General features: G+C 52.1%; 1 protein-coding gene across 7 annotated transcripts in view; it reads left to right on the top strand.

Moving 5' to 3' along the window:
- Window positions 1-27802, top strand: part of Txnrd2 (thioredoxin reductase 2) — a 79843-nt gene that overhangs the window by 37976 nt on the left and 14065 nt on the right. For all 7 annotated transcript variants that reach the window (XM_015987924.3, XM_015987925.3, XM_076548488.1 and 4 more), the window contains 4 exons: window positions 4561-4631; window positions 17616-17635; window positions 18377-18468; window positions 19869-20043. In XM_015987924.3, the coding sequence (XP_015843410.1) occupies window positions 4561-4631; window positions 17616-17635; window positions 18377-18468; window positions 19869-20043 (358 nt within the window). The remainder of the gene's footprint in view (window positions 1-4560; window positions 4632-17615; window positions 17636-18376; window positions 18469-19868; window positions 20044-27802) is intronic.

A 27802-nucleotide genomic window follows, 5' to 3' on the forward strand; every position in this document is an offset into this window, starting at 1 on the left:
TTTTTTGAATGTAAAAACATTTTATATGCAACTGCAGGAGAAATAATACACAGATAGCGTGAACATAAAAACAGGTTATAATTCAAAAGTCCAGGGTTATTTGAAGCAGGAAAATATTTTCTCTGTAGAAAATAGTAAAAATGATAACATTTCCCAATAAGCTTTTTTAAGCCAAATAATAGCTGAATTATATATATATATATATATATATATATATATATATATATATATATATTCACACACACATATATATATATTGATTAGATTAGATTCTGGGATACAGAAGAAACCTATCATCATCTGTTCAGAGAGCTATGTTTTACTTAAGTTGTGTAAGTGAGATTCCTATTCATCTTCCCCTTCACTGTTTGATTTATGGCAGATATTTTTCTATAGGCTAATCCATAATCTAACAAGTTTTTAGCCTCCCCTCCTGAAAGTATGGCCAGCATTTTCTTTCATCAGCTTGATATGGTACAAATTCTTATCCTAATAGTGAAATGTTTCACTAAAGCTTGCCCAGTGATTGGGCAAAACCAAAACTTATTATAAGCCACAGTCATCCTAGGGTCCTCCCTGGTAGGTAGCCTCCCTGGATCTGTGGGTTGCAGTCTGAATGTCCTTTGCTTTATATCTAGTATCCACTTATGAGTGAGTACATACCATGTTTGTCCTTCTGAGTCTGGGTTACCTCACTCAGGATGATATTTTCTAGTTCCATCCATTTGCCTGCAAATTTCATGCTGTCATTGTTTTTCTCTGCTGAGTAGTACTTCATTGTGTATATGTACCACATTTTCTTAATCCATTCTTCAGTTGACAGGCATCTAGGTTGTTTCCAGGTCCTGGCTATTATGAATAATGCTGCTATGAACATAGTTGAGCATGTATCTTTGAGTATGATTGAGCATTCCTTGGGTTTATGCCCAAGAATGGTATGGCTGGGTCTTGAGGTCGATCGATTCCCAATTTTCTGAGAAACCTCCACACTGATTTCCACAGTACAAGTTTGCACTCCCACCAACAGTGGAGGAGGGTTTCCCTTGCTCTGCATCCTCTCCAACATAGACTGTCATTAGTATTTTTGGTCGTAGCCATTCTGACAGGTGTAAGGTGGTATCTCAGTCGTTTTGATTTGTATTTCTCTGATGACTAATGATGTTGAGCATTTCCTTAAATGTTTTTCAGCCATTTTCTTGTATAATATCAAAGGACCAGCCTTAATATTATACATCCCAGGGACTCAGGAGAGAAAACTATGAGCAGCGAGGACTATTTTCGGGAAAATAGAATCTCAGCACACTGAACTCTTTAGTCCAGTCATGTTAATTCCTCTGGGATAACATCCTATTTACACAGCTTTGGTTCTGTTCCACATTGTTCCACACTGTTAGCACTTCTTAGGGAAAAATCAATGGGAAAACTATGAAGGCACACATGATTTTCATAACAGAATACAGCTGATATATAACAAGCCAAATAACACCAAAAGCTCCTTGGAATTTAGCTTCCTCTGAAGGAATTCCTTGATCCCTCCAGGTAGTGGCTTTGCCATAACCAGCTGAGTTCTTATAATACTTTCCTGTGACCTGTAGCACCATTTGAGATTCTTCTTTTGAGAATTCTCTGTTTAGTTCTGTAGCCCATTTTTTAATTGGATTGTTTAGTATTTTGATGTCTAGTTTCTTGAGTTCTTTATATACTTTGGAGATCAGTCCTCTGTCAGGTGTGGGGTTGGTGAAGATCTTTTCCCATTCTGTAGACTGTCTTTTTGTCTTATTGACCGTGTCTTTTGCCCTACAAAAGCTTCTCAGTTTCAAGAGGTCCCATTTATTAATTGTTGCTCTCAGTGTCTGTGCTACTGGTGTTATATTTAGGAAGTGATCTCCTGTGCCAATGTGTTCAAGACTGCTTCCTAATTTCTCTTCTATCATGTTCAGAGTAACTGGTTTTATGTTGAGGTCTTTGATCCACTTGGACTTGAGTTTTGTGCATGGTGACAGATATGGATCTATTTATAATCTTTTGCATGTTGACATCCAGTTATGCCAGCACCATTTGTTGAAGATACTTTCTTTTTTCCATCGTATAGTTTTTCTTCTTTGTCAAAAATCAGGTGTTCATATATGTGTATGTATTAATGCCAGGGTCTTCAATTCGATTCCATTGGTCCGTATGTCAGTTTTTATGCCAGTACCAAGCTGTTTTTATTACTATAGCTCTATAGTAGAGCTTGAAGTCAGGGATTGTGATGCCTCCAGAGGTTGCTTTATTATACAGGATTCTTTTAGCTATCCTGGGTTTTTTGTTTTTCCATATGAAGTTGAGTATTATTCTTTCCAGGTCTGTGAGGAATTGTGTTGGGATTTTGATGGGGATTGCATTGAATCTGTAGGTTGCTTTTGGTAAGATTGCCATTTTTACTGTTAGTCTTGCCTATCCATGAGCATGGGAGATCCTTCCATTTTCTGAGATCTTCAGTTTCTTTCTTCAGAGACTTAGAGTTCTTGTCACACAGGTCCCGCACTTTGCTTAGTTAGGATTACCCCGAGGTGTTTTATGTCATGGTAGCTGTGCTTTTGGACAGCTCACTTCGCCAGCGTATATGCTCAGTGTTTACTCAGGGATGTGTCAGCTTCCCCTTTTTAAGGCTGAATAATACTTCATTTTATGCAGATCCAGCTTTTGTTTATCCACCTGTCCATTAGTGAATATCTCAGTTGCTTCCTCTTTTTAGCTATTATGAACCATGATGTGCTATGAGCATCCTTGTAAAAGGTTTCTTATGGAGTTTGTTTTCACTTCTCTTGGGTATTTATTAAGAACAGAAGTTAGAGCTGGGTGGCAGTGGTGCACGCCTTTTATCCCCTCACTCCAGAGGCAGAGGAAGGCAGTTCTGTGAGTTCAAGGCCAGCCTGGTCTACAAAGTGAGTTCCAGGACAGCTAAGGCACTGGTACACAGAGAAACCCTGTGTCAAAAATCCAAAAACAAAGCAAAACCAAAACAATGGAAGTTAGATCACACGATCATTTGACTCAGCCTTTTGAGAGCCGACTAGCTTGTTTTCCAGAGGCCACACTGCATTTGCTCCCTGCAGCTGTATCTGGAAGGCAGTTTCTGATCCCCTCACATAGTTCAGGACTTCTGGTGAAAGCAGAATATTTGTAGTAACTTATGTGGTAACCACTACCAGGATTTTGTCAATGCTGGGGTGACTCCTCAGAGCCAGTTTTCTGAAGTGTTTCCTTTTTGTCATGCGTGGCCACTGGAGTCTACTTAATTAGCTTAGTGTCAGCTAAGGACTACAGAGGTTTCCTTTAAAACTGGGAACTGTGGCTGGGCGGTGGTGGCGCACGCCTTTAATCCCAGCACTCGGGAGGCAAAGGCGGATCTCTGTGAGTTCGAGGCCAGCCTGGGCTACCAAATGAGTTCCAGGAAAGGCGCAAAGCTGCAGAGAGAAACCCTGTCTCGAAAAACTAAAAAACAAAAAACAAAAAACAACAACAAAAAAAAAAAAAAAAAAAAACTGGGAACTGTGAAATCTCTGCATGGCTGTGGGATCCTTCAGTCTATACTGCAGTCTGCATGCCTGTGGAATTCTTCAGTCTACACTGCAGTCTGCATGCCTGTGGGGTCCTTGTCTACACTGTGGTCTGCATGCCTGTGGGATCCTTGTCTACACTGTGGTCTGCATGCCTGTGGGGTCCTTGTCTACACTGCAGTCTGCATGCCTGTGGGGTCCTTGTCTACACTGTGGTCTGCATGCCTGTGGGATCCTTGTCTACACTGCAGTCTGCATGCCTGTGGGATTCTTGTCTACACTGCAGTCTGCATGCCTGTGGGGTCCTTCAGTCTACACTGCAGTCTGCATGCCTGTGGGGTCCTTGTCTACACTGCAGTCTGCATGCCTGTGGGGTCCTTCAGTCTATACTGCAGTCTGCATGCCTGTGGGGTCCTTCAGTCTATACTGCAGTCTGCATGCCTGTGGGGTCCTTCAGTCTATACTGCAGTCTGCATGCCTGTGAGATCCTTGTCTACACTGCAGTCTGCATGCCTGTAGGGTCCTTGTCTACACTGCAGTCTGCATGCCTGTGGGGTCCTTCAGTCTATACTGCAGTCTGCATGCCTGTGGGATCCTTGTCTACACTGCAGTCTGCATGCCTGTGGGATCCTTGTCTACACTGCGGTCTGCATGCCTGTGGGATCCTTGTCTATACTGCAGTCTGCATGCCTGTGGGGTCCTTGTCTACACTGCAGTCTGCATGCCTGTGGGGTCCTTCAGTCTATACTGCGGTCTGCATGCCTGTGTCTTGGATCTGTATCAATGTGACTAGGATGGAGCCACTGCTCCTGCCTTCCTGATGAAGGTGCATGCTTGGGGAAGTGTGCATGGAGTCACCTCCCATCCCCCACAGAGACAACCTGAAGACATGGATATAAGACAAGGAAGCTCCCCTCATGGGATTGAGTTGTTTCTGTGGAATGGGGGTGGCTTTTTCATAAGCCCTGGGGACGTGCCAAGGGCAGTCTTGTCACGTGAATCTTCTCTTCCTCCCTAGATCAAAGGAGCCCTGGAATATGGAATCACAAGTGATGATATCTTCTGGCTGAAGGAATCCCCTGGGAAAACGTAAGGCCTGGGGTGTGCTGTGCTGGGGTGCCTGCTTTCGGCTCCTCCTGGAGCCGTGGGATCGTTATCTAAAAGAAGGGAAGACCCCTTTGCAGGGTTGCTGCTGGTGCCCATGTCCCGTGACCATCTTGATGGGGACAGCGTGAGTGTTACAGAGAGCCAGTCAGTCATACGGGGCAGTGGTGGTCAGCAGCATCCCCTGAGCCCATGGTGCGGCAGAGGCCGTGGTGTGGCAGGTCCCCGCCGGATCCCTCTTGGTCACCTTCCCTGTCTGCTTTGCGCATTGATCATGCTCCAAGCTATGGCCAGGTGTGAAGGTGAGAGCAGTGTGTGCAAGCACATGTGCAAATGCACCAGCCGCCCCAAGCTGATCCATCCTCCATACTGATGCAGTGCAGGCTTCCTGCTTCTGGGACCAGGCTGACCACAAGAGGGCGACAGAGGCTTGGACGATAACTGTTCCTTGCCAAGCTTGTGCCTTCTCTAGCAAATACTAATGGAAAAAAGTACCCCAGTGGTGGGCAGGCACGCGAGTGTGTGTGCATGTGAGTGTGTGTGCACGTGTACACATATGTATGCATATTAATATGTGCATATATGCAGGCGTATATGGTGCGCATGTTGGAGCATAGGTATGAGGAGGTGACATGTATGTGTGCCCTGGACTTACTTTAGGGAGTGCAAATCCTACCCCAAATCTGGTGCTTGGCACTGAACCTAGGGCTGCCTTTGAAGCTGTCACCCAGCTCCAAACTTGTTTTAGTCGTTGTTTGGGGACACGGTCTCTGTGTGGCCCTGGCTGTCCTGGAACTCTGTAGCCCAGGCTGGCCTCGAGCTCAGAGATCCGCCTGCCTTTGCCTCTCGAGTGCTGGGATTAAAGGGGTGTGTCACCACCGCCTGGCTGTCAAGATCCTTTCAATTAACAAGTAAATAAAAGCTTATTTGTTATTACATGTAGGTGTGTTTGTGGTGTGGGCGTGTGTTTGTGTGTGTTTGTGGTGTGTGTTTATGTAGGGGTGCGTGCACATGCATGCCACAGTGCACATGTGGAAGTCAGAGGGTAGTGTGGGATTCGGTTGTCTCCTTCCTCCTTGGTGTGGGTTCTTCAGATTAAACACAGGTCTCGAGGTTTGCAGAGCAAACCCTCTCCCCCACGGAGCCGCTTCATCAGGCCCGCACTGTTGGTTTAGTCGTTCAGCGTGTGGTTGCACAGATGCCAGAATGCACGTGCAGGTCAGAGGACAGCTTGCAGGAGGTGATCTTCTTCTGCCTGTGCGTTCCAGAGGTCAAGGTCAGGCTGTTAGCACTCTGCCTGATGAGTCGTCTCCCTGGCCCAGCTTCTTTCCTTTGAGACAGGGGCTCATGGTCTTAGTCTGGCTTTGAACTCATAATGTAGGCAATGATCCTCCAGTCTGTACAAACTGGCTTCTGGAGTTACAGGCATGCTTCATCATGCTGGCTGCTTCTTCCTTAAACAAACAAACAGAAAAAAAAAAAAAAACCAACTTTTTGGTGCTCCCTTTATTTTTTATTTGTGTGCGTGTGCGTGTGCGTGTGCGTGTGCGTGTGCGTGTGTGTGTGTGTGTGTATGTGTGTGTGTATGCACAGGTCATCTGGCTCTCAGCTTCGTCTTTACTCACGAAGCCACCTGTCTGACCCTTCCTCCTCCCTTACAGCTGAGCATCTGCACCAGCATCTCACATCTTGTCGATCTGCTCCTCCATGACGGGCAGTGTGAACTGCACACTGCACTGCTGTGAAGGTGGCCCACAGACGTCTGTCTGCGTCCCGCTTTCCACTGGGTTGAGCATACACGCGGCAGTGGAATTGTGGCTTGTTGTGCTTATCAGACTACCTTCAGTAGCTCAACACTGTGCTCCCACTAGTGATGTGTTCCCAGTGGTGACGGTGCTCCCAGTGGTGGTGTTCTCACTAGTGATGGTGTTCCCAGTGGTGGTGTTCTCACTAGTGATGGTGTTCCCAGTGGTGGTGTTCTCACTAGTGATGGTGTTCCCAGTGGTGGTGTTCTCACTAGTGATGGTGTTCCCAGTGGTGGTGTTCTCACTAGTGATGGTGTTCCCAGTGGTGGTGTTCTCACTAGTGACGGTGTTCTCACTAGTGATGGTGTTCCCATTGGTGGTGTTCTCACTAGTGATGGTGTTCCCATTGGTGGTGTTCTCACTAGTGATGGTGTTCCCAGTGGTGGTGTTCTCACTAGTGATGGTGTTCCCAGTGGTGGTGTTCTCACTAGTGATGGTGTTCCCAGTGGTGGTGTTCTGACTAGTGATGGTGTTCCCAGTGGTGGTGTTCTGACTAGTGATGGTGTTCCCAGTGGTGGTGTTCTCACTAGTGATGGTGTTCTCACTAGTGATGGTGTTCCCAGTGGTGGTGTTCTCACTTGTGATGGTATTCCCAGTGGTGATACTCCCAGTGGTGATGTTCTCACTAGTGATGATGTTCCCAGTGGTGATACTCCCAGTGGTGATGTTATCAGCAATGGTATTCCGACTGGTGGTGTTCACACTGGTGGTGTTCCCAGTAGTGATATTCTCACTGGTGATGGTGTTCCCAGTGGTGAAGTTCCTACTAGTGATGGTGTTCCTGGTAGTGATGTTCTCACTAGTGATGGTGTTCCCAGTGGTGGTGTTCACACTGGTGGTGTTCACACTGGTGGTATTCACTCTGGTGGTGTTCACACTGGTGGTGTTCACACTGGTGGTACACCAGGGTCCAGTGTGGCTGACCTGCACGTTGGACCAACAGTGATCTTAGGCAGTTTACACACCTGTAAGGAAGTCTTTCCTAGAAGCAGAGCATCTGGGTCCCAGGCCAGCACCCTTTGTGACAGGCTAGCTGCCCCTGCCCCTTATGTCTGCTGCCTGCTTCCCTCATCCCCATAACACGGGCATTGTCTGCGTCCCTGTGAGTCACAGAATTCCATGTGTGACAACTGTTGCTGTCTGAAGTCCCTCCCTCACACTGAGGCCAAGTTCATACTGGCTCATGATGACTCCTGCTGGATTACCAAACTGTGATTTGCCCTTTGTCTTTTTAATTATTATTATTATTTTTAAAGATTTATTCATTATGTATAGTATGTGTTCTGTCTGCAGGCCAGAAGAGGGCACCAGATCTCATTACAGATGGTTGTGAGCCACCATGTGGTGCTGGGAATTGAACTCAGGACCTCAGGAAGAACAAGCAGTGCTCTTAACCTCTGAGCCATCTCTCCAGCCCCCTAATTATTATTATTTTAAAAATTAGAGGCTGGGGAGATGGTTCAGCAGTTGGAGCACTGGCTGCTCTTCCAATGGACCTGGGTTCAGTTCCAGCACCCACATGGCAGCTCACACTGTCTCTAACTCCAGTTCTAGGGCTTCTGACACCTTCATACAGACATACATGCAGGCCAAACCAATGAACACGAAGTAAAAGTAAATTATAATAAATATTTATTTTATGTACACGAGTGTTTATGTATGTATGTATGTATGTATGCATGTATGTATGTATGTATAGCACATACATGCCTGGTCCATGGAAGTTAGAAGAGGACATCAGATCCCCTGGAACTGGAGTTATGGGTGACTATAAGCCACGCTGTGGGAGCTAGGGGTCCAACCTGAGTCCTCTGCAGGAGCAGCAAGTGCTTTAAGCCACGGAGCATCCCTGCGGCCCTGCCTTTTGTCTCCTGCCTTTTGGAATATTTATGCATTTAGTTAGGTTTCTGAGACAGTTGTCAGCTTGTGATCCAGCTGGTCTGGAACTCATTATGCAGCCCAGGGTGACCTCAAACTTGTGATTCTCCTGCCTCAGCTTGCCAAGTGTGTAGCGCATTACCCCATTTCTCAAATTTTTATTCTTGTTTTCTTTATCTTTTGCAGTGCTGGAGCTCAAATGTAGGCCCTTATACATCCTAGCTGCTCCACCACTGATCGGCACTCCCACCCAAGGTTTTAATTTTTATGTCAGAACAATTACCATTTTCTTTTATGCCATAATTATTTCTAGGTGTGGGGGATCTGGACATCCTGGATCTGCACCCAGAACACTGCCCTGCTGAGTTCCAGCCCCTGTCTGCTCCTCGAGCTTTGACTGTCTGCTAGGCTGAACACACTCTGATTCCATGGGTCATCTTTTCATGTATAGCAGCCTCTTCTGAAGCTCAGTGTCCATGTGTGGGTTACCCTTGTGGACCTTCGCCTTGTATCAGGCTGCCACCCCCCCACCATCTCTTCCTTATCTTCCTGTAGCTAGAGTTTTCCTGCCTTGCCCACAGTCAGGACAAATCTTTGTCACCCGCCAGTCCCACAGCTGCACAGACCCAACCAAGTAAACACAGAGACTTATATTGCTTACAAACTGTATGGCCGTGGCAGGCTTCTTGCTAACTGTTCTTATAGCTTAAATTAATCCATTTCCACAAATCTATACCCTGCTTACCGGCTTACCATCATCTTCACATTCTGCTTGTCATGGTGGCGGCTGGCAGTAACTCCTTCTGCCTTCCTGTTCTTTCTTTTCTCCTCTCTGTTAGTCCCGCCTATACTTCCTGCCTAGCCACGGGCCAATCAGTGTTTTATTTATTGACCAATCAGAGCAACTTGACATACAGACCATCCCACAGCACAGCCAAGTGCAGACCATCTCAGACACCTGCACTCAGGCCCGTGGTCCTAATCATCCTCTATGCGGACCTGCTGGGTAAAGCCACGAGGAACCCGAGAACAGGCTCGCACAGGACATACAGAACATCCCACAGCATCTTCCAGCTGGTTCAAATATCAGAGATGGCCCTGTGTTGTATACCATAAAGATTCTTTGTAACGTATAGATGTACAAGTGGTTTCTTTCCCTTTTAGATGTGACCTAAATCTCTCTTCGCTCTTAATGGCTTTTAGATTAATTACATGTTCAGAAGGGCCTGCCCAACCCCAGCTTGGTTTTTAGTCTGGTTTGGTTTTTCGTCACCTCTGCCTGGATGTTCTTTTATGTCTTGGACCTGGTTGTGTTTGCTGTGAAGCTGGGCTGCTGTGGTGCCTGTGGCTGACCATATCCTGTGGAGCTGGGCTGCTGCGGGGCCTGTGGCTGACCGTGGCCTGTGGAGCTGGGCTGCTGCGGGGCCTGTGGCTGACCGTGGCCTGTGGAGCTGGGCTGCTGTGGGGCCTGTGGCTGACCGTGTCCTGTGGAGCTGGGCTGCTGCGGGGCCTGTGGCTGACCGTGGCCTGTGGAGCTGGGCTGCTGCGGGGCCTGTGGCTGACCGTGTCCTGTGGAGCTGGGCTGCTGTGGGGCCTGTGGCTGACCGTGGCCTGTGGAGCTGGGCTGCTGTGGGGCCTGTGGCTGACCGTGTCCTGTGGAGCTGGGCTGCTGCGGGGCCTGTGGCTGACCGTGGCCTGTGGAGCTGGGCTGCTGTGGGGCCTGTGGCTGACCGTGTCCTGTGGAGCTGGGCTGCTGTGGTGCCTGTGGCTGACCGTGGCCTGTGGAGCTGGGCTGCTGTGGGGCCTGTGGCTGACCGTGGCCTGTGAAGCTGGGCTGCTGCGGGGCCTGTGGCTGACCGTGGCCTGTGGAGCTGGGCTGCTGCGGGGCCTGTGGCTGACCGTGGCCTGTGGAGCTGGGCTGCTGCGGGGCCTGTGGCTGACCGTGGCCTGTGGATCTGGGCTGCTGCGGGGCCTGTGGCTGACCGTGGCCTGTGGAGCTGGGCTGCTGCGGGGCCTGTGGCTGACCGTGTCCTGTGGAGCTGGGCTGCTGTGGGGCCTGTGGCTGACTGCGGCCTGTGGAACTGGGCTGCTGTGGGGCCTGTGACCATGGCCTGTGGAACTGGGCTGCTGTGGGGCCTGTGGCTGACCATGGCCTGTGGAACTGGGCTGCTGTGGGGCCTGTGACCATGGCCTGTGGAGCTGGGCTGCTGTGGGGCCTGTGACCATGGCCTGTGGAGCTGGGCTGCTGTGGGGCCTGTGGCTGACCGTGGCCTGTGGAGCTGGGCTGCTGTGGGGCCTGTGGCTGACCGTGGCCTGTGGAGCTGGGCTGCTGTGGGGCCTGTGGCTGACCGTGGCCTGTGGAGCTGGGCTGCTGTGGGGCCTGTGGCTGACCGTGGCCTGTGGAGCTGGGCTGCTGTGGTGCCTGTGGCTGACCGTGGCCTTTGGAGCTGGGCTGCTGTGGGGCCTGTGGCTGACCGTGGCCCCTTACCTGTCTGCAAGCAGTGCTGCTGCTGGGCATCGACACTAAGCTGGCTTCACTCCCTCTCTGTTTCCTTCACCCTGACTTCTTTGGGTGGCTCTCACTCTCCTGTCTTCCCATAATGCTCTTTGTGCTGGACCCAGCATGAACAGCACTGGAGCTGCAGAGGCCCTGGAAGCCAGCCTACCCATCTCTAGTCTAGTCTGAGGCCCCCTTTCTGGGCTCTGGCCATTGTTCTGGCCTGTCTCTAAAGGTCAGCTTGCTTTTTCTGAGTTCTGGTCAGGCCCATTTCTGGGAAGCTGACCTAATGCTATACATGTAATGCAGCCCAGCAAGAAACCACCCCCCAGCTCCAACCCTGGTAGCCCAGAAGTGGGACCTCTCCGCTGTGACTGTGTGCTGGGGGCAGCTGGCTCAGCTGAAAAGATATGGCCCTCAGATAGTTTAGTCAGGAACAAAACTGCAGTATTTATTTTCTTCAGAAAAAAAACATTTAGAGTTTTTTTTTTTTTTTTTTTTTTAAGCTCCTTCGTGTAGATGGAATCTAGGTATGTTATTGTTTAAGGAAAAAAGTGTTTGTGGTGCATCAGTCACCCGTTTAGTTCTGAACATGATTTATGTGAGGAAATGGTTTTTTTTAAAAAAAAATTAAGCTGGAGATATATCCCTGCACGATGCTTCTGTGAAAATGCGGCTTTGTCCGGGCTGTTAATGCAAGTTGTAACAGTGTGGCGGGGAGGCAGTGTTTACATGTTACATTCCTCCCTGCAGTCAAAATAAGCCTGCAGGGTCTACAGTAGCATTTCTGTATTTTATCAGCTTGGGCTGGGGCAGAGGGGGAGGCCCTGCTCACACTTGGAGGGGCTGTTTCTGCTAGATTTATTTGCCTTATAAATATTCCCTGTGTTTATTTTAACTCGCCTTTAAAATGGAGCTGAAATTAATATGGATCCCAGGGCTGTCCCGCTGGCCCCAGGGTGCCTCCCAGAGCCGGGTGACGCTCTGACACGGCTCATCCAGGAGGCCAGGTCAGCAGCCGAGGGCGCATGGCACCTCTGTGCCTGGGCCTGCAGTGGACACTGTGGCTGGCCGACAGCTGCTGAGGAAAGACCACATGGTCTTAGCCCAGAACCTTGGTGGGACCAGCAGACTTCCAGAGCTCTCCTTCCTTCTGTCTACCTGGGCCTGGGCCCAGCCAGGATTTATTTTCTAGTGCCTATATGTGGGGCGTGGTGACCAACGCCGCTAGTTACCCATGAGGTGGGATGAGCTCAGCATGGCAGTGATGGCTGTCTGGGCTGCCAGGATTACCTCCACTGCCTTTGCCCCTGGGCATCAGGTGAGGGCCCTGTTCCTCCTCAGGTGACATCTCAGTCTCAGAGACCCCAGGGCTGGCCAGATGGCAGAGATGGGGCGCTTATGTCTGAGCCCTATCCATAGGAGACGCGGTTAAGTGACAGCCTTCACCCAGCAGCCGGGTGCTGGCCAGGCAGGGTCACAGCTGTGAGCTGTAGTAGAGGGAGCACCTGGCTGGAACCCAGGCTGTTCGCAACTTCATAGAAAGAACCCCGAGCTTGCAGAGGTGGTCCCAGACTCCTTGTCCGATCACACACACCAGTGTGTGCCGGGCCTGGTGGTCTCTCCACTGGATGGAGAAGGGAGGAGGCGGGTAGCGAGGCCACAACACAGGGAAGAGTAGGTGGTGAGGTAATGGCTACTGTGGACAGGCACCCACTGCCGGCGAGGACGGTGCGAGTGTGGAGGGTAGCTGATCCCCTGTGGAAAAACTGTCCCGCTGACCTAGCAAGGCCCTACAGTGGGAGGATGTGGAGGTGAGAAAGTGAGCCCTGCTTTAGGGCTACAGGACTTGACATTGGGGTTCACTTACAGATTGCGGGGCCTGAACCAGGTGTGTGGGGACAAGGGGGTGGCAAGAGCTGGCTCTGCCTCTAGCCCTGCAGCTCAGACTGTCTCCTGCATGCCCAGACCTCCAGAGAGCCTCTGTGCCCCAGACGCCCAAGCCTGACCCCCAGCTGACCTGGCCCAGCACTCCTGACCCCTCTTTTCTGTATCTCTAGATACCCAAACCGTGAGACAGGGTCCCACAGCCACCCCACCACCCCCACCCCCACCCCCGCAGGCTGATCAGCGGCTGCTGTTGCCAGGCTCAGCCTCTGGTCGCTGAGCTGGCACACTCAGGACCATGAGGAGGCCACCGTGAGCGAGCCGTGGCTCTGCAGCCCCTCACGCTGGGCCTGAGCCCCGGGAGCTGAGCTGCTGTTCCCAGGTGACAGTCACAGCCTGCTTTGTCCCTGCTGTCCCTTCACACTGCTTCTGGTCCCCAAAAGGCTTACGGAGCTTAGGGGCCAACCTCTACCTCTGCTGTTGGACCCACTCAACCTGCTGGCTACACACCACACTAGCCCTAGAAACGGTGGTGGCTGAGGCCAGCCCGTGACTGTCCACTCCCTGTGCCCTGCCAACCTGAGGCTTTCTATCTCTGGGCACTATGAAGCAGAGTGTTTTGCATTATGAGACAGGGTCTCCAATGCAGGCTAGGCTGGAGCCTACTGTAGCCCAAGCCGGCCTCACCTTCATGACAACCTCACCTCACTTTCCTGAGTGCTGTGACTACAGGTGTGGGTCAGCATGCCGGACTAGAGAAGTCTTATAATGGGCCAATTTAATGCCGCCGTCCCAGTTGGTCTGGAGGTAGCTTTGGTCTGACCCTCATAAGTTGGGAAGCTGCCCAAGGTACTGTGGCCATTTTTCTCCCATGCTAAGCACACACTTTCTAACATAGGACTTAGAAAGGTACATTTTATCTTAGAATAGCCACTTAGAGCCATGGCTTCCTAATATTCTCATTTTCGGCCCAGTTTCTGTCTATTTCATGTGATACTCTGGTGAGGCAGAAGCGAGAGCAGCTGTCAGCCTGGGACTTGATTCTCAGCTTTTCTGCTTGCTTGCCTGTGTGGGGCCAGGACCTTGGGTAGCTCCCACCTCTCAGGGCTTGGCCCAAGGGCAGACCCCAGAGGCTTGGGTGGTGCTGGCAGGTCCAGGCACATCTGGAGCCAGCTCCACCAGGATGGAGGATTTGTGGTGTCTCCTCTCTGGAGCTGCTTTCCTGAGTGTCTGGGCTCACGGCTTTGACTGGCACTTCCTGGACTGGTAGTACTACCAAGGGGCCAGGTGCTCCTGTGAGACTGTCACTTGTGTGGGTGTGCCTCCTGGAGAGAGGATTAGGGTCCTGCCGGCTGAGAGGCAGACTGAACACCCTGTAAGCCTAGCTTCACAGGTCTGTGTTAATGCCCTTGTTTCTGCTTCCTCCTGGCTTTCAGTTCTGACAAGCAAGCTACCCTGTGATTAGACTAATCTCCCAGTAGTCATGCATCCATGGAGAGTGTTGGCACACTAAAAGGTGCAGAGATCACCCCCCCACACACACACACACAGATCACCCCCCCACACACACACACAGATCACACCCCCACACACAGATCACCCCCCCACACACACACATCACCCACACACACACACACAGATCACCCCCACACACACACAGATCACCCCCCACACACACACACACAGATCACCCCCACACACACACACAGATCACCCCCCCCACACACACAGATCACCCCCCACACACACACACACAGATCACCCCCACACACACACACACATCACCCCCCCCAACACAGAGATCACCCCCCCACACACACACACAGATCACCCCCACACACACACACATCACCCCACACACACACACAGAGATCACCCCCCCCACACACACAGAGATCACCCACACACACACAGATCACCCCCCCACACACACACACAGAGATCACCCCCCCACACACACACAGAGATCACCCACACACACAGATCACACACACACACAGACATGCTCACACACACATGCACACTCACACACATGCACACACACACACACACACACACACACACACACACACACACACACACACACACGCACGGATTGGGTTCAAGGCTACCAGGTATAGGATGGTGATTTCTGGTTGAGCAGACAGAGACCTGGCCTCAGGGTCTTTAAATACAGGGTTAACTCTCAGGCTCAGACCTCACTCCAGACTGCCAGCTCTACACTGGTCGCTGTGCCTTTGTAGCTGGTTCTGGGTGAGTATGGCCAGTAGAAACCAGTCTACAGCCTCCAGCCTCTGGGAACTGACTCCCAGTGAGTCTGGAAGCTTCATGGTTTGTCTCTGCTTTTGTTCCAGTCTCCTCCTCTTCCTCCCCCTCCTATCCCCTCCTCCTCCTACCCCTTCTCCTCCTCCTCTTTCTTCTCCTCTTCCCCCTCCTCCTCCTCTTTCTTCTCCTCTTCCCCCTCCTCCTCCTCTTTCTTCTCTTCCCCTTCCTCCTCCTTTCCTCTTCCTCCTCCTCCTTTTCTTCTTTTTTCAAGGGTCCAAGCTGGCTTCAAACTCTGTGTAGCTCAAGTTGGCCTCTCCCTCATGATCTTCCTACCTCCACTTCAAAAGTGCTGGGATTACAGGCATGCATGGCCATTCCTAGAACTTCAGTCCTCTGACTTCTTTTGTTCATCTTTCAAGGAATAAATGTTCCCATTAATTGGTCAATTAGAAGGAGAGGTGGAGTAAACCAATGCTAACTATCATCCTGGCTCGTAAAATAAATGGCCCAAGGTCACTGTCCATTCAAGCAAGATGTGAGCTTTTGTAGACTTCAGTGCACACACTCAAGACTCCCCCACCCTCAGGAATGTGCCTGCCTGTGGGTGTCTGTCTTCCCCGTGTGTGCTCTGGAGTTGGCAATTTGGAGTTGGTGGCCTGAGGGCTGGGGGCACCTGAGCAATGGTTCCCCACCTTCTGTTGTGGGGCCACCTCAGAAGGAGGTCCACAGTGCTCATGGGGCTCTGCTGGAGCAGATGGTGATCCCTGGCTGCCCGCCCACCGTCTCCTAAACCCAGCCTGCTTTGTGGAAGGCTGGGAGGCACACGTGGACTACAGAAACAGAAGAATCAGGTTCTGGAGACTGCTTGCTCCATGTTCAGCAATGTGGTAGGAGGGCCTAGGAATGGGGGTCGGGGGCTAAGCTGGCCTGGGGGGAGTCTGAAGGGAGCTTGAGATAAGTAGAGAGGCCCGGCATCAACAGAAGGCTCTGCTGGTGCTGCCCTACTGGGCTGCGGCTCCACAGCTTGTTGGGAGGCGGGGCCTGGGAACTGCATGCTGGTCAGGGAGCTGAGAGCAAATGCTGCTTGTTGGGTGCTCACAGACTGCATCCGTCCTCCAGGTGAGGCAGCGTGACCAAAGCAGCCTAGTTCTGTTTGCTTCTAAAGAAACTTCTGGCTCCATATCTTGGATGGCTCAGACCTCTCACTGTATACATCAAATCCAAAAAGTGTTGTGTTTCATACTTCGGAAAGAGCCTCTCCTGTGTGGGCGTTTGCAGGCAGACAGAGGCACACTTGCATCCTGTGTATGTTTCTTGGGCATTGTCAGTTCACTGGGGCCTGGAAAGCGCCTCTGTTCTGCTGGCCTGCATGGGATCCCAGGATCTCCTGTCCATATTCATCACGTGCTGAGTGGGGTTGTGTGGCCAGCTGGGGCCACCTTGTACTCAGCCAGTCAGTGTGGTTCGGTCCCAGCTCCTGTGCAAAAGCCGCATGCCAGATGGTTCCCGCAGGGCACCTGCACAAGTATTCCGAGGGATCCGCCGCTTTTTGAAATGGAATTATATCATTAGTACTTGCCAGGATTAGTACTGACATCAGGCTTATCCATCCTTACATCACCTGCTCTTGTTCAAAGACTGAAGGGGTGATCTGACGAGCCCACCCACATGCAGCCGCCCTGGCTGGCAATCCTTGTTTCCTCAGCCCTTTTGCATGAGTGTGCACATATGTGCCTGTGTGTTTATGCCTGGGTATGCATATGAGAGGATGTGGACAGGTGTGTGTGACCACTTGTCTATGCTAGTGTGTTTATGGTGTGTATGTGCATGCAAAGGACTTTTCATGTTTGCATGTCCCTGTATGTGTAGGTACTTGTGAATGCATGTATATGTATGTGGAATGTGGAGCTGACCACAAGAGAAGAGTCACAGTGTCTTATCCTGGCTCAGGTGCGTGTGTGCAGTGTGTGCCTGTGTGCACGTGCGTGTGCGTGTGCGTGTGCGTGTGTGTGTGTGTGTGTGAGAGAGAGAGAGAGAGAGAGAGAGGGAGGGAGGGAGGGAGGGAGGGAGGGAGGGAGGGAGGGGGAGAGGGAGAGGGAGAGGGAGAGGGAGAGAGAGGGAGAGAAGGGGTAGATATCTTGGTCCTGGGCCCACATGTGGTGGGGTTGACAGACAGGCCTGGGCTCTGTTCGCAGAAGCTGCTTGCCATACACCTCCTCCCCAGTCTGGTCCTCTCGTGTCCTGCCAGGTCGTCCTTGCTTCTATCCTGGCTCAAGAGGTTCTGAGGAGTAAAGAAAGCCTTGTGCTTCTGAGGGACATCTCTCAGTGTGGCCACCAGCGCCTGGTGCTGCCTATGCTTTCACAGGCCAGGTGTCCCTTGTCACTGACCACGCACCCTTCACCACCAGGCAGTTTGCTGGTTCAATGGCACTGTTTGCTGTCTTGTATTTCATAGCTGGAGCTTTTAGGAAGCGGGTTCTGTGCCTTGGCAGCACCTGCTTGAACGGTCAGCCTCAACTGTCATTGGCTCATGAGTAGCTGGCAGGAAGGCTGCAGGGCCCATCTTTGTCGCAGCCTTGGAACAACAGCATGTGACCCTGCGGTACTTAGTGTGTTCTTCACTGGTCTCTTCTGCAGGTTGGTGGTTGGAGCCAGCTGTATCCTTTGCCGTCCTTAGCGATGATGCTTGGCCCTTACCATCCTCCCTCCCGGGAGACGCTTTGTTTTCCTATGTGGGGACTCAACTGGACCTGTTAGGGTTGGGGGTCTGGGCCCAGGGAACTGCTTGCGGCTGACCTTTGAAGGCTACCACTTCCTGAGCCTCACACTGAGTCAGCTGGGGCAGCTGCAGAGGGCAGCAAGGCAGTCACGATGGCTGTGACAAGCATCTCCCTTGAGAGCAGCCCTGATCCGACCTCATCCCTGCAGGAGAAGCGGTCAGATCAGGAAGGGTCGAGAGGGGAGCTCTGGGGGGCTTAGGGTCAGGACAGGATGTAGAGGGGAAGACGAAAGCCCCAAGGCTGGGCGTAGGAGCACAGGCCACGGACAGTGCTCTGTGGCTCTACCCCAAGGCTCTTCTCTCTTAGGTCTGGCCAGCAGTCTCCACTGAATCCCCACTCTCTCTCCTGGAGGCTGAGACTAAACAGCAGAGCCAGATGGAAGGCCATGGAGGCATAAACCAATCCGACTTGTGGGTGCTCTTGGGGGAGCTTGAAGCTGGGGCTGTCAACTCTGCACTTGAGACCTGGGGCCCGGAGCTCTCTGAAGCTTTTAGCAGAGGCCCCTTCTGGTGCTGAGCAGGGACAGGGGTCCTGGGCTGGTGGAGCAGGGTCCAGGCTCTATTCCCCCTCTGCTCCCTAACTCACAATCAGTTAGTGTTCCTTAGCCTGCTGCTGAAGACGTGGCCCTAGAGTGTGCTGGCTTCCTCACGGGGATTGGACTGGATACCACAGTCATGATGCGCAGCATCCCTCTCCGAGGCTTTGACCAGGTAGTGTCCAGGAGCCCCTTCTCCCACCTGGGCTCTGCTCCTCCCATGAAGCCACATTTTTTTTTTTTTTTTTTTTTGGCTACCGTACCCAGCCCCAAGCAAGTGCAGGTGTGGCCTAGGGGAGATGCCTGAATCTTTAGAAACAGTTCCTTAAAAGCCACGTGTCCTGGCACTTAAGAGGCTGAGGCAGGAGGATCATCTGAGTCCAAGAGTGGAGGCCAGCCTGAGTGGTATTTCAAGCCCTATCCCTCCAAAATAAGTCACCCATTAAAATCCAAAATCGAGATGCCAAATATTTTATGTCCTCTACCAAAGATAATCAGTCCTCGCTCATGTTAAACTTTGGTTACAGAAGCCGGGGCAAAGTCAGCTGAACGTGGGGTGAACTGGGTCCAGTCTCATGACCCCTGCTTCCATCATCCTACCCCACAAACACCTTCCCATGCAGCTGTGTGTGGCTACACCCTAAAGCTGGGCCACCACAGCCGAGGGTGCGCATGCCAAGCCCCTCGACAGGGACACAGCATCGGGGGCTGTCGGTGTCCTGCTGCCAGGGCAGATGTTGGCAGCAGCCAGGTGCAGACATAGAGGAGGCCAGAGGTAAAGGGGCATGCAGGACGAGCGCTGGACTCTCAGGCTAGGTGGTAGCAGACTGCTGGGCACTGAGCAGGCCCCATAGTTCCCCTTAGAGACTTGCGTGTCTGCGTCCATCAGGCATCTGGTGGCATGTAGACTACTGTTAAGCAGCTAAGGAGTCAGTTCCTTTGTCGGGGACAAATTGAGATATGCTCCCTGACATAAAGGGCTCCTCGTACAAGTGGTCCAGCATGAAGCACCTCACCTAGGCAGATGTCCCAGGATTTAAATGGTGATTGTTGATGCCCCGGCAGCAGTGTCTCGTCTCTGTGTTGGCTTGCAGAGTTGCCTCTGAACTGGGCTCTGCTGCGACTCGGCCTGGGGGTGCATGGGGCCCTGTGGGCAGGGAGCTGACTACAACACCTCCTCCACCTCAGCCTGGGCCTGCACCACTTTCCTGCGGTCAGCTCCCCCAGCTTCCTGATGGCAGTGAGGGCATGTAGGTGACCCCCAGTGGGGACTGGGTGGGGAGTGGAAGGCCAGTTAGATGAACTGGGGCAGAGATCCCTTGACCGAGAGAAGAGGCTGAAGTGGTCTCAGAATCTGGGGATTGGGAGCCACTAGGTAGCTTGGCCTCCCCACCTGGCCTCCAGAATCATAGAACAAGGGGACCCAGAGTTGGGTGGTGGGTACCCCATCTTCTTCTCTGGGCAGAACCCCATTGTGGCCCTACCAGGCATTCAAGAGCAAGGTGAGGGCCGGGGCTCTCTTAGTGCCTAGTGCCAGCAGTGACCCGTCCTAAGGTGTCTTCTTGTGCTTTGCAGCAAATGTCATCCTTGGTCACAGACCACATGGAATCTCACGGCACCCGGTTCCTGAAAGGCTGTGTCCCCTCCCTCATCAAAAAACTCCCAACTGGCCAACTGCAGGTCACCTGGAAGGACCATGCCTCTGGCAGAGAACACACGGGCACCTTTGATACTGTCCTGTGGGCCATAGGTAAGGATGCGGCGAGCCACACATACGCTGTCTGTAGCTCAAGGAAACCAGCAGAACCGAATTCCCTTGGGACAGGAGTCTTCACCTTCTTCCCCTGCACCTCCTGTGTCCCCACTCTGCTGGCTCCCAAGCAGGTTGGCACTGCCTGGCACACCTCGTAGGCCACCGTGAAAGCCTGTGGGCACAGTGCCTACTCCTGGCTGTCCCAAACACACTGTTCCTCTGTTTCTTTTCCCATTGCCATGTGCTGCTCTGGAAATGCAAACCAAAGAAGAGATCTGGTGCTGTCACCAGGCATCGCCATTCAGGAAAGGTGTGTGAGGCCTTCCACACCCTCCATAGATGGTTTTTAAGTGTGTGAGGCCTTCCACACCCTCCATAGATGGTTTTTAAGTGTGTGAGGCCTTCCACACCCTCCATAGATGGTTTTTAAGGCTTCAGTGTAAATCCTAGAGATTTCCTATAGGGCTTAAATCTTGATAGATCTATCTTGAGTGAATTAGATGTTTGCTGTATAACATAATTTCAAGCTAGGTTATTTTTTTGTTTGTTTGTTTGCTCACTCTGAGGCAGTGTCTCAGATAGCCCAGGGTAACCTCAAGCTACATATGTAGCCAAGGATGAGCTTGAACTTATCTTCCTGCCCCTATGACCCAAGTACTAGGATTATAGGCATACACCGTCATCTCTGATTGAAGCCAGTTGTTTTCTCATAGAAATGATACGTGGGGGGAATGATCCACAGAGGGCTGCAGAGTCCGTCAGTCGGTCAGTGCTTGCTGCATGAGTCGGCTCCCCAGCACCCACAGTAAAAAGCTGGGTTTGGTGGAGCCCACTTTGTAATTCCAGAGCTGGGGAGGAAGAAGCAGGTGGACCCCGGGGCTTGCTGGATAGGCAGCCTCGCCTGTTGAGTGAGCGCCAACCATGTCTCCATAAGACAAGGAGGACAGCCCCTGGGGATGACACCTGAGGTTAGCATCTGGCCTTCACACATGTACACACATACACGTGCATACCTGCATATATATGTGTTTTCACAGGAACACACAGTGACATGTCTTTAAGTTTTAAAAATGGTAGTCATACATATAACATAAACGTTCTATTTGAACTATTCGGTGTTCAGCTCTGTGGCGTTCAGGGCATTCACACCGCTGTGAGCCACCACCACCATCTGTTTGCAGAGCATCACCCCACCCCAGAGCCACTTTTTACTGCAGGTTGGCTTCTTCCTGCCCTCCTGCCCGGCACCCACCACTGCGCTTTCTACCGTAACTTGATGACTCCAGAAACTCATGAGTGGACTCAGACTGCATTTATCTTTTTGTTCCTGGCCCGAGTCACTTATAATGTCCTCAAGGTTTATCCATGTGCTAGCATGTGTCATCCTTTCCTTCCTCTTGAAGGCTGAACCATTTTGTTTACCCATCCATCTGTTGATGGACATGCAGGCTGCCTTCACCGTTGGTGGCTGTCAGTACTAGTTCAGTGAACACAAATGTCCAGAAGCCAGCTGTGTGGATACAGGCCAGAGGATGTGTTCATTAACAGAGGCTTGCCTAGTGTGTCCCAGGCCCAGGTCCCGTCCTGGCGGTGTGTGTTGCTGTCACTACATAGCCTTGCTCTCATCCTTCTGCTTTCTGTGGATGGTAGGCCCAGTTTTTCATGGGGATGAAGGCCCAGCAGGTGAGGCTGTACATACCTAGCTGTTGCTGACTCTGCTAGGGAGAAGGAGGGTGTAGCCAGGGGAATACTTACAGGGCCTGGGTCTATGTGATGAGGGTTGTGGAGGCTCAGCCGGAGGCCAATGGTGAGAACAGAGATCCAAGAGTTACTCCTGTCACAAGCCTGCTGGGAGACCAGCACACAGGCCATGGTGAATGGGGGCCTCATGGACACCATGGGTCCTTATTGGTGAGGGCAATATATGCATACCACGTCCCCACGTGAACATCCCTGCCCACCTCAGTGTGAGTACCTCTGGTTTGGGCTTCTAGTTTTCCTGGCTTCTTTATGAACTTATACATTGACACAGGGAATACCTGGATCAATAGAAACTTATCTTAGGGCTTTGTCCCAGATTATCTGGGTCTCTGGAGTCTGCCTGATATGAGCCAGGTAGGGCTCAGAAACCAGATCACCCTCTGAAACCTCCTTTTGCTCCATCTCAATGAGAGAGGTGGTCTCCAGGTGTGGCAGAGGGGTTGTCCAAGGCAAAATAGGCCCCAGAATGGGCTTTCTAAGGAACAGGGCTGCATCACAGAGCAATATTTACTTCTGGAGATGAACTTCTTTCTGAGTTCTTCGATAGAAATAAAAAATGAGGTTGAATCCAGAGGAGATGGACCCATGGTTCAGATCACACGGAAGAGGGTGTGAATGTGGATCTGAGTGCCCCAGCACGAACACAGCGTCACCCTAGCCAAAGCTGACCAGTCGCCAACGAGTACGCTCTTGGTCTCATCCTAAAAATTAATCTTTAAATGAGCACAAAAGAGTGGGTGACATCCCAGAGCCCAGAGTGCCCGGGGTATCCTAAGTGGGGGGACGGCTCTTTTCTCGCCCTCCCATTCTCTGCGCCTCACCTTGGGCACGGGGCCCTGCCCTGACTTTGCTGGTTTTGCTTGTTTGATTTGTGTTTTGAGACAGGGCCTCACTACACAATCCAGGCTGATTTGATCTCACAACGTAGTCCAACTGGGCAGTCTTCCTGCTTTAGTCTCCCGAGCCCCAGGCCACCAGAGCGTCACCGTGCCCACCCTTGTCACTCGGCCATGCGGCCTGATGCCTTTGCAGAGCCTGGGTCCCCTGGCTTCCAGGGTCCTCCTCGGGCAGAGCCTCTGTCCTCCCGTGCTGGGAGCCTGTCCTACTTTTTATTGTTTTCGAAAAGAGTATCCCCCAGACACGCTGCGGGAGTGATTGATGCCGGGCTGGAAGCTTTTCCAAGTCCTTGGCCTCTGACCCTGCTTCCCCAGGGCTGTGGCAGCGGCGGCAGTGGTTTCTGGCACGCCTTCTGGGTGGTGGGGCTGGCGCACGGGCATGTGCCGACTTCACCACCCCCATCTGAGCCGGGTTTTGTAAACATTCAGGAGCCACTTCCCACTTGAACAACTGGGGCTGTTTTCTGCAGCTCGCACTGATAAGCCTTTAACGAAGCATTATTCCTGCTTGCTATAAGGTGATGCACCCCAGAGGTGAAAATAAAACACGCCGCAGAGCTGGTACCTCAGACGTCTCTGTGGATCGTGCTTCCCATCCAAGCAGCTGGTAATGTGTCCAACAAGTCGGACTTTGAGGGACATTTAATAAAGGGATGGATGCTCTTCCAGGCCCCCATGACACCCATGGCCAGGAGAGGCCCCAGCACACTATACCTGACCAGGCCAGTGTTCTGTAGTCGGTGAGAATGTGAGGCTGCAGCCATGGCAAAGTGGTGCTGCACCCTGGAAGCCAAGAGGGGCAGGCAGCCTTTTTCTCCACACAGCCTTGATCTCCAGTGGTGGATTAAACATATTAGCAGTTAAAGCAGTTAATTGCTGTGCAGGGGCCCTCATTGTTTGTCTCTGAATCACCCGCCCACACCAGGTGTCTCAGATAATAGACTGGGAACCTCAGCGAGGAGGATTTCCTGTCTGCAGATGTGCCGATTACAGCGCTGAGTGAAGACAGTCAGCCTGCAGTCCAGGCAGGCGGGATCTGCTCTGCCTAGCCAGGAGTTAACCAGTTGTGGCCTGAATTGGTGCTGTCTGGGGAGCTGGCCCAGGACAGCCCAACAGATGCCTTCTCTGAGGTCTGGCTGTACTTGAGCTGAGCTGAGATTTGGTTTTAAGGAAGACATGTGGAGCCTCTGGATAACAGCCTGGGGAAACTGAGTAGAGATTGACCTTTGCCCCTTGGCTGCCACAGCTCATCCAGGCAGTTCTCTGTTCCTGCCCAGAAAGGATGATGACAAGGCTGTGGCACATTCATTCCTGGGTCACAGGACTCCTTCCCAGTATGTGGAACAGGGGCCTTGCTGCAATTACATAGTCCCTATTATCTTAAGAGACGACAGTGTGTCTGTCTGAGGAACCTGCCTAGAGAGGTAGAGTGACGGGTGAGACCTGGGGGAGGAATTCTCCTGATGCTCACCCCAGACCACCAAGCCATTTCTTCCTGTCCAGGCTTCATCTCGGAGAACCTAGTGTGTTGTTTTCGTTGTCATCGTCATCTGCCTGAGTGAAGGCAGGTCTGAGCCTCTGAGATGGCGTGCGAGCAGCCAGGCAGTCCTGGCTATCAGGCATTGGAACCAGACTTCCCAGCTTCCTTCCGTCTGGCCCCATGTGGAGGCTGCACTGGTCATCCACCTGACAACCAGGGAGGCAGGGCCCAGGAAAGCTGTGTGGGGACACCAGTGTTTGGGACTCAGCCTCAGCCCAGGATGAGCTGTATTGTGGCTCTCCATCCACACCCAGGACTACCATTTGTATATATGCAAATGACATGTCCCCGTGACCGACAGTCACGCAGCAGGGGGAGGGGTAGAACAAACAGAATCGAACTCCACAGGGTGGACATTTATCACTAGGGATGTTCTGAGCTCAGCAAAGAGGAGGGGCAGCCTTGGGCTGCCTGGAGGTTTTGAGAGGTGGCTTGGTCCCCGGGACTGAGTGCTAAGCTAAGACTCTGAAGAGGAGCAGAATGTGGACACAGCCGAGCCTGGAGTCTCGCTGTGGGTCTCACAGGTGTTCCTGGGCCCCTCACAGCTGTAGATGGCCTAAGGTGTGTTGAGTCAGGGCCATGATAGAAAAGGAGAAGGATGGAGGGGGAGGGAGGAAGGGGTTGGGGTTCAGCAGTAGACATATTCAACATGCTGGGGGTCCCGGGTTCAATCCTCAGCACTAAGTGAATGATTAAAGAAGGGAGCGGGCCTGGTGGCGCTCACCTGTAAACCCTGCGCTCTGAGACAGAAGGATTGCCACGATTCCAAGGGGAACATGGGCTAGATAAGGAGTTTGGAGCCAGCCTGGGCTACAGAGTAAGACCCTACTCCCCCATACTCCTCCCCCAAAAAAGAGTCGAAGGAAAGGCTAGGGATGTAACTCCGTTGGGTTGAGTCCTCAGCTTCCTGTAGACTGGGTAGCAGCAGGCACATACCTGTAATGCCAGCACTGGGGAGGCAGGCAGGCGGGAGGATCAGTTTAAGATCATCCTCAGCTGCAGAGGAGCCGGAGACTAGCATGGTTTACATGAAAACCTGCCTACAAAAAGAACATGTGAACAGATAAGAAGGTGAAAAGCAATTTAAGAGCAAAACAGCCTCAATGGGACAGGCGAGCGGTCGGCCAGGCTCAGTGCCTTGGAGCAGCACTGGGGGCTTCATGGGACCGTCGCCCAGGCTCTCCATACAGGCCTCTGCAAGGCCACAGTGTGCACTTCTCTGTCCAACTCTGTGCCACCTGGTGTGGCCATATTAGTTTGGGTCACAGCCCTCCACTCGCCCTCCCTGTTCCTGCTGGCACTTAAATCTCACCTCATTTCACGGATTGCCCTTCCCTGGTGGGAACATGTGCTGTAGGCAGGCATGAAATTGGAGGGCATGCTCGTTTAACTAGCGGGGATCAGAGAGGCGCAGGGTGCTGCTTGTGGCCTTGCGTCTGCTCGGCCCTGTATCCAGCAGATAGGTGGGAATGACTGATGGCGGCATTATCTTTCAGGAGGGACAACAGCAGGCTTCTGGAGGGGTGTGTGTGTGTGGGTGTGGTGGGGGGTGCTGTGGAAGTGACAGCCAGAGGGTCTCAGCACACATACTCTGGGCCTATGTCTGCATTTACTCAGAGGAGAGGAAGAGCATGCACTTGAACTTGCGTCTGAATGCCTTCATTGTAGAAGAAATGATAGAGCACCATGTACCAGTCACACGTGAAGCTCTTATAAGGCAAGAAAGGCAACAGGCAAAGTCAGGGATTGGCAGTTTGCAAAAGAAATGCCATTAATAAAAGGAGGCAGAAAACAGTCGTATTAGTCATCAGAGAAGTGCAAATTAAAACAACAGGAGAGGTGCTGTGCCAAGGCCAGAGTGTAAACAAACAAACAAAGCATCTACTTGCTGCAAGCTGGCAGCCTTGTCCTCCAGTCCAGCTTCCCTTCCTCTGAGGGTCAGCAGTGAGACACCAACAGACTCACGGCATGGGATGCTCCGGGTCTCCTTCCTGCTGGAGTCCAGGCACTAGAGCTCCGGGAGCCCCCAAATGTCTTCCTGTTCAGGAGCATGTTGCCACCATCACACTTGCCCTAGAGCTGAGGCTGGGGAATGAAACCACAAAAACTGACTGAGCTAACTGGCTCTGGCGCAGCAGGTTCTGGAGAGGTACTGAGCACAGTACGCACTGACGAACGTGGCTGCCCTCCAGCATGGCCTGAGCACAGTGTTTGCTGGGGACACTGCTCAGCACGTTGGCTGGCTGGCTTCTCACTTTGTGAAGGTGTCACTGGGTCTAGAGGGCCTAGAGCCACCTGCTTAGGCGGATGAGCCCTGGGTGCCAGCTGGCATCTGTTTTCCACTTTCCATGGGTTTGAGGCCTGAGCTCAGGAGGTGCCTCCATCTCTGATGGGCCCTCAGTGCCAGGAGGGAGATGGGACCCGGCTCTGATCCCAAGCGAGAGAGCAGAGCCTGAGGGAGCTGTGACGCTGTGTCTGTTCCCTGTGGTCTGTGCCCTGGCTGCAGCGATTGCCTCAGTTTCAGGGAATGGTCCCACAATGTAGGATGCCTGGGGAGAGGCAGGCTCTCTGGCCTCTGGGCCGTACTGATAACCGTTTTCTAGGCCTCAGTGTAGCCATGGCTGCCTGTCTTGGCCCTTCCCCCGCTTCTTCCACCATCCCTTCCAGAAGCAGTAACAACCCCTTTGCCACACTGTCTGCTCCTCTATCCCGTGTGTTCCCCACACCGCAGACTTGGCTCACACGTCCCTGCACTTCCCAAGTGTATATATACAACGTGTCCTAGGAAATCTTGGCTTTGCAATAGACCGTGACGGGTACTCGGTTCCTCCCTACCTTCTCTCCTGGTGCTGCTTTCAGATGTATGCACTGTGTATCTGAACCAGCCTTCCTGGAAGATTATCCCAGTGCTGAAAAACCTCCTCTGGCACAGTGGCTCCAAGGCTGCTGGAGTGCTGTGGCAATGTGTATGGAAGTAAACCTGTTTGGAGGCACAGCCTGCTGTGCCACAGTTGCCTGTGGTACTAGGTGTGGGGAGTGCTGTATGCAGTTGTAGCCTAGGAACAAAAGGCTACACGTGTGGACCACACAGGTTACCTGTGAGGTAGGCTGGACCCTCTAGATTTGTGTAAGAACACTCTATCTTCACACAGTGTCAAACTACTCAGTGACACATTTATCAGAATGTAGCTCTGTTAAGCATCTTTTTACTGTATCTTTATATCATAAGGACCTTGGTACAGACTTCCTTGGTATCTGCAAGATCAGTAGTTGCCATAGTTACCACAAGGAGCACGAAGAGATGCTCTTGGCCTCACAGGACCAGGTAGGAGATCAGGAGGATCAGGAGGATCAGGATACATGTAGGAGAGATCATGACGTAGTGTGTCCGTCGTAGAGCAGCTTACCAGTGTGTCCCCTGGCCACTCCAGTCCCAGCACAATTGCCAGGAGACAGTGAATGCAGCAAGCTGGGGTCAGCAGCCAGAGAAGACACCCAAGGATTGAGCCCGGGCCCCTAACCTACAGAGCCTTTGCCTCATCTCATGGGCTCCAGCCCT

Source organism: Peromyscus maniculatus, chromosome 12 (genome assembly GCF_049852395.1).
Source record: "Peromyscus maniculatus bairdii isolate BWxNUB_F1_BW_parent chromosome 12, HU_Pman_BW_mat_3.1, whole genome shotgun sequence".
NCBI classification, from domain to species: Eukaryota; Metazoa; Chordata; class Mammalia; order Rodentia; family Cricetidae; genus Peromyscus; species Peromyscus maniculatus.